We start from the raw sequence: 6,563 nt of genomic DNA on the forward strand, positions 1-6,563 counted from the left end.
TGGTTTATCAAGGGTAATAGCCCCTTCATAAGTGACCATCTGTAATCACACAAGTCTGTAATTACAAATTATTTCTTTTTGTTTTTGTTTGCTTTTAGGCAACACCTGATGATGCTCAGGAAATCTTATGGGATACTGGGAATTGAACCTGTGTCAGCCATGTACAAGGCAAATGTCCTAGCCTCTGTGCTATCACTCTGGCACCATGTAAGTACAAATTATTTTCAGTAATTAAAACAAAACAAAACCAGAATGCAGGGCTTGAGCAATAGTATAGTGTGTAGGGTTCTTGCCTTGTACGTGGCCAACTGGGATTCAATTCCAATACCTCATATGGTCCCAAGAGTCCCACCAGGAGTGATCCCTGAGCATAAAACCAGGAATAAGCATGAGTAGCAGGTATGCACCCCCTGCCCCAACCAAAAAAACAACAGCAATAACAAAACCACAATGCTATGACAGCATATATAAGAGGAATCTAAATTGAATATGAAGAACAAGGCCCGGTAATGTGATACCTCAAAGCTCAGAACTCAGATACTGGGGTGTTGGAACATTGTACTACCAAGACCAACTATGAACTATCAAGAACTTTTAAACTTTAATAATCTTATGGTGATTTAATTTTTTAAAAATCATAAAAAGAGGGTGACCCCAAAGCTCATGAATGTGCCTTTAAGGAGAGTTAGCATGGAGGTAAGGCATTTGCCTTTCATGCTGAAGGAGGCGATTCAAATCCCGGCATCCCATATGGTTTCCTGAGCCTGCCAGGAGTGATTTCTGAGCATAGAGCCAGGAGTAACCCCTGAGCACTGCCGGTGTGACCCAAAAATCAAAAAAAAAAAAAGGGGGGGGGGAATAACATACAAAAAAAAAAACCAACAACCCCAAAACACTGAGATACTACTGATGCTATCCGATATGTAATTTATCTCTCAAAACTCTCAAAATAATATGTAATGACAAATCAAAGGACTAACTACTTGGGGTCTTTGTTTATTTGGCTACAATCAGTTGTGTTTAGGGTATACTCCATGCTTTGTGCTCAGGATATGCCCCAGTGCCCTACATGGTGTGCTATCGTTCCAAACCATAGACTATCTATTTGGGGGTTGGAGAGATAGGTGTAAGTACTGAGCACCTGCTTTGACTGTAGGAAGCCCAAATTCATTCCCAACACCACATCGTCCCGCTGGAAGGACTCCTGTGCACTGGCAGAAATAGCACCCAAGCACTTCCTACTGTGGTCCAAAAACAAAATAAAGACTACCTGGTAAGGCTGTTTTAAGTATTAAGTTTCAAAGCCCATGAACCACTTGGCACAGACTTGATAGTACCAAGATAGCTCTATACGCAGCTGCTTCTTAAGTAACTGGACCTGTTCCATTACTCGCCATTTGGGTTAGTTTTCACCCACCCATGTTCCCACAAGATCCTGTTTAATACCACTACAATATCTTACTATATTGCAGTGGTCTATTCACTTAACATACTAGTAGCACACAGCAAGATGAAAGAGGCCTTCTGCTTCTTTCATCCTTAACTCTCTAGGAATTGCCTAGCACACAGGAGACATTACTTAAACTTGTGCAGGATACATAAATTCACCCCATTCCTTGCATTTACCATGTCAGTTACTCCAGTCTTCTCAGCATTTCTTAAAGAAGCCATGCCAAGATTTTTCTCTATTTGTTACCGCCTCTGCCAAAAAATACATCTATTTGCTTATGAAGGCTCAGGTGCAAGGCATGAGCTCTACCCGTTCTACAGCGTAACTTTGCTATTTTTTTTAAAGACAACATTCCACAGAGGTCCAGTTCTACGGAGGGAGGGGTAACAGAAAGTTCACACAATGCCACATGTATAATACTTACACTTCAGTGGTTGTAGACAGAAGCTACAGTGTCTATAATGTAGATCTGTGGTGGAGAAGTCTGGACTGTGACCCTTATCATGTGGTCTGGTCTTGGTACATGACAGGACAGACATGGATGCTGCTCACTAGCTGCCCGTCACCTGTCCCCCTGTACTGCATAGCTCAAAAATGTTATAAATATCCAAATGGCCACTGGCAGAAAAAAGTTTCCTCATCCATGACAGATATTTGAGTCTCAGGAGATATTTTGATTGTCAGAGTAGGAGGGTGTGCAAACAGGGAGAGGGTAGATCCAAAGAGGTTGGCACATTCATCATACAAAACTCAGGGAAGTTCAATCAAAAATGAATAACAAAAAAGCACGGGGTGAGGGATACATATCCCAGCACAAGTCTCAGCTCTGCACTATCTCTTGTAAACACCTGCTCTCTCCCCAATCAACAGATGTGACCCTCCAGGCTTTAAACACCACTTAGTCTGGTCTACCAGGCCCTAAGTACTACTGAAGTGTCCCTGAAGGCCCATGCACTACAAAGTCTTTTATTATTATTACTATTTTTTTTTGGTTTTTGGCCACACCCGGTGACGCTCAGGGGTTACTGCTGGCTATGCGCTCAGAAGTTGCTCCTGGCTTAGAGGACCATATGGGACGCCAGGGGATCGAATCGCTGTCTGTCCTAGGCTAGCACTGGCAAGGCAGACACCTTACCTCTAGAGCCACCGCGCCAGGCCCTTTTTGTTTTGTTTTGGGGCCACATCCAGTAGCACTCAGGGACTACTTCTAGCTCTGAATTCAGAAATTACTCCTGGCAGGTTTGGGGGACTATATGAGATGCCAGGAATCTGGGGGTTGGCCATCTACACAGCCTTTAAAGCACTACATTTTCAGGAACTTGCTTTGAGTGATTTGGCTTAGTTGGCTCTGCAACCCCAGGAATGACATGTAGCCCTCAAGCCATGCTTTTTTTGCGATTCATTTTTGAGCACTTCCTGGGAGCCCCCATTCAAAAAAGAATGAACAGCGATAGCACAGTGTGTAGACCTGCTACTGGGGTAGGACTAGATCCTGGGCATCCCATATGGTACCCAACCTCTGCTAGGGGTCATCCCTAAGTGCAGATGTAGGCATAAGCCATGAACACAAGCTAAGTGTGTCCACACACACACTAAAAATAAAAAACAAGCTAATCGGGGCCGGGCGGTGGCACTAAAGGTAAGGTGCCTGCCTTGCCTGCACTAGCCTTGGACGGACCACAGTTCGATCCCCCGGTGTCCCATATGGTCCCCCAACCCAGGAGCAACTTCTGAGCGCATAGCCAGGAGTAACCCCTGAGCGTTACCGGGTGTGGCCCAAAAACCAAAAAAACAAAAAACAAAAAACAAGCTAATCAGTATGAAATGTCAAAATGACAGGAATGAATTATGCAGAGCAAATCATAAAAAGTGGCACAGAGACATCTTAATATATATACCTTTAGCCATAAACCATCATTATATGTATAAACAACCCTTAAATTGGGCCAGAGGGATAGCACACTAGCTAGGGCATTTGCTGACCCAGGTTCTATCCATGACACCCCATATGGTCCCCCAAAGCCTGCCAGGAGTGATTTCTGAGCACAAAGCCAGCAGAAACCCCTTAATGCCTCTGCTTGTGATCCCCAAACCAAACTAAACAAACAAAACAACCTTTAATTAATCTTGAATTTAGAAAATAAAATCAGCATGACTTTAAGTTTGTAGTAAGCAACAAATCAATAAGGCACCTAGACTGTTAGCATAATAATCAAGCCTGTGGTCTAACCCAGTAGATCTTGGGGATGATGCCATATGACCTGGAAAAATGAACCCCCGCTCAGCTAAAACTCAACACCATCGAGAGTCTCGCCATTTAAAGACTGTGCTCTGCTGTGGAAATATTCAGCACACAACTCTCATTTTCCAGGTGTGTGAATACCACCTTGCCAACAAAACCTCCTTCCCCCCATAACTCCGGCAATCTGTCGCAGTGCCCTTCCACCTGGGCGGGACCCTAACACCCACCCAATGTTACTTGGGGGAGAGGGGGGGCTTGGGTTAGTAGGGAGGTGACCAGGAAAGTGGAGCGCACCCACACGATGGTGGTGGATGTTGAGAACATTTGACATTCTAGCAAAGCACCCTCTTTTTACTCTCAAAGCAAAGAAATCCTTCCCATCCATTCCACTCATTCTGCCTGCACTTCTGTAGGTGCTAATACCAATGACTCTTTTTTGTCATTCTTTGCCTCTTTTTAATATGTGCCTTGTTACCCCCTCACGCATCTTCCCTGCATCCCAACATCGTGGGATGTTTCCTTCCGTACATGCACAAGCCCCGAGAGAGTGCACGGTACCCCCCTAAAAATAAACCATCAAAATCAATAATATCTAGACTCCTAACTGCCATCCATTCAGCAGCAAATAAATATATAAAGCTGTGCGGGGAGCTGAACGCTGGAGACTCTGAGTAGCTGGCGCGTGGAGGGATAGCACACTGGCTAAGGGCGTTTGCTGACCCGGGGTCTATCCCTGGCACCCCATCTGGTCCCCCAAAGCCTGCCAGGAGTGATTTCTGAGCACAGAGCCAGCAGGAACCCCTGAACGCCTCTGGTTGTGGTCCCAAAACCAAAACAACAAATAAAACAATTTAAAGTCATCTTGAATTTAGGTAATAAAATCAGCATGACTTTTAAGTTTGTAGTTAACAAACCACTAAGATGCCTAAACTGTTATAGCACAATAATCAAGCCTGTGGTTTAGAACCCCAGTAGATCTTGGGGGATGATGCCATTTGACCTGGAAAACTGAACCCCGGTTCAGCAAAAACTCAACACCATCGAGAGACTCTTCATTGAAAGACTGCGCTCTGCCGCAGAAATATTCAGCACATATCACTCAGTTTCCTGGTGTGGGAATTCAATCTGTCGAAGTGCCTCCCACTTGGGTGGGGCCTAACACCCACCCAAAGTTACTCAGGGGTGTCGGGGTGCTTGAGTTAGGTAGGGAGGTGGCCAGGAAGGTGGAGCGCAATCAACACGATGATGGTGGATGTTGGGAACATTTGACATTCTAGCAAAGCACCCTCTTTTCACTCTCAAACACAGCAAAGGAACCTACTTCTGGAGGTGCTAATAGCAACGACCCTTTTGTGTCATTCTTTGCCTCCTATTTGTATGTGCCTTGTTACCCCTTCACCCCATCTTCCCTGCATCCCAACATAGTGGGATGCTTCCTTCCTTACACTAAGCACAAGCCCCGAGAGATCATGGTACCCCCCCAAAAAATAAATCACCAAAATGAATAATATCTGGACTCCTAGCTGCCATCCATCCAAGCAGCAAATAAATAGATTACTATAATATACATAGCCTATATTATTCTATAATACTATATACATTGTATTATTTTATATCATACATAATATGTTTTATATATATATATGTATATATATATATATATGTATATATATATATGGCGGCGCGGGGAGCTGAAAGCTGGAGACGCAGAGTTAGCTGGCGCGTGGGCAAAGCGCCCCGATGCTCCGGGGAGCGCCCACAAACTTTATTCGGGGCGGCGGGAGTTATGTAAGTAACTTGGAAGCAACTTTTCACCCCGGCCCTCCGCAACGCAGCAGCAAGCAGTTGCTAGGGCAACGGGTGGGGGACAGCGAAAAATCCGAAGTGGTTCCATGCACCTAAGAGATAGATTCCAATGCCCCGAGTCCGAGTGCGGTGGGGGGCCCGGACCCCATTTGGACAGCGGTCAGGGTCGTTTCTATTCCGCCTTTCCCGCGCCTCTGGGACTGGAGACAGAGCCGGGATGGAACCGGATAGAGTTTAGCAGACAACAGCCTGAGCCCAGTAGCATCCCGCCATAGGGTCCGGTGGACCCGCGGGCTGGCGGGAGGGCGGGGGTGGGGGGGGTCGCTCCGCCACCCACGACGCACGCGCACTGCAGCCCCCGGCCCGAGAACGAGGCTCGCTCTCTCTGTCTCTCCGCGCGCGCAGCGGCTCTCAGCCCTTTCGGGAAGCGCTTTCAGGAAAGAGCGCGGATTCTCGCGAGGCCTAGTGGCTCGGGCGGGCTGGCCGGAAGTAGGGCCCGGGCACGAGTCACTAGGCCAGTGGCGCTCATGGGACCCCGAGCCGGGCTCCTTCCCGGAGAGTGTAACTCAGCGAAATGAATAAAACGGCGAATCCCAGACCCTTCCGTATCTCTCTCTCTCGAAGCCGAAATCAACAACCCACCTGGTGAGCGCCATCTTCTTCCGCTTCTTCCAGCGCGAACGACAGCACCTCGGGGCGGGTCTTGCCCCGCGTTGTGGAACTGAGGAGGGCAGGGGAGGAAAAGGGGAAGGAGCGCGTACTGCGCAGGCGCCGTCGCGCAGGGACTTCTGGGATATGTAGTTCTTCTCTGTTCTGAACCCATCAAGCCGTTGCCATGGAAAGAGCCACCTGGAGAAAAGGGAAGGCTTCACTAGGCCTTTTAGAGATAGCATGGAGATAGGGCGTTTGCCTTACATGCAGAAGGACGGTGGTTCGAATCCCATATGATTCCCCCCCCACCCCAAGCCTGCCAGGAACGATTTCCGAGCATAGAGCCAAGAGTAACCCCTGAATGCAGCTGGGTGTGACCCCAAAACCAGAAATAAATAAACAAACAAACAAACC

At 47.1% G+C, this 6,563-nt stretch overlaps 1 protein-coding gene across 1 annotated transcript in view; it reads right to left on the minus strand.

Moving 5' to 3' along the window:
* Positions 1 to 6,222, minus strand: part of SNW1 (SNW domain containing 1) — a 47,193-nt gene extending 40,971 nt beyond the window's left edge. The window contains exon 1 of the mRNA XM_049770543.1: positions 6,141 to 6,222. Coding sequence (XP_049626500.1) covers positions 6,141 to 6,154 — 14 coding nt within the window. The 5' untranslated portion in view covers positions 6,155 to 6,222. The remainder of the gene's footprint in view (positions 1 to 6,140) is intronic.
* Positions 6,223 to 6,563: the final 341 nt, after the last annotated feature.

Source organism: Suncus etruscus, chromosome 3 (genome assembly GCF_024139225.1).
Source record: "Suncus etruscus isolate mSunEtr1 chromosome 3, mSunEtr1.pri.cur, whole genome shotgun sequence".
Taxonomy (NCBI): Eukaryota; Metazoa; Chordata; class Mammalia; order Eulipotyphla; family Soricidae; genus Suncus; species Suncus etruscus.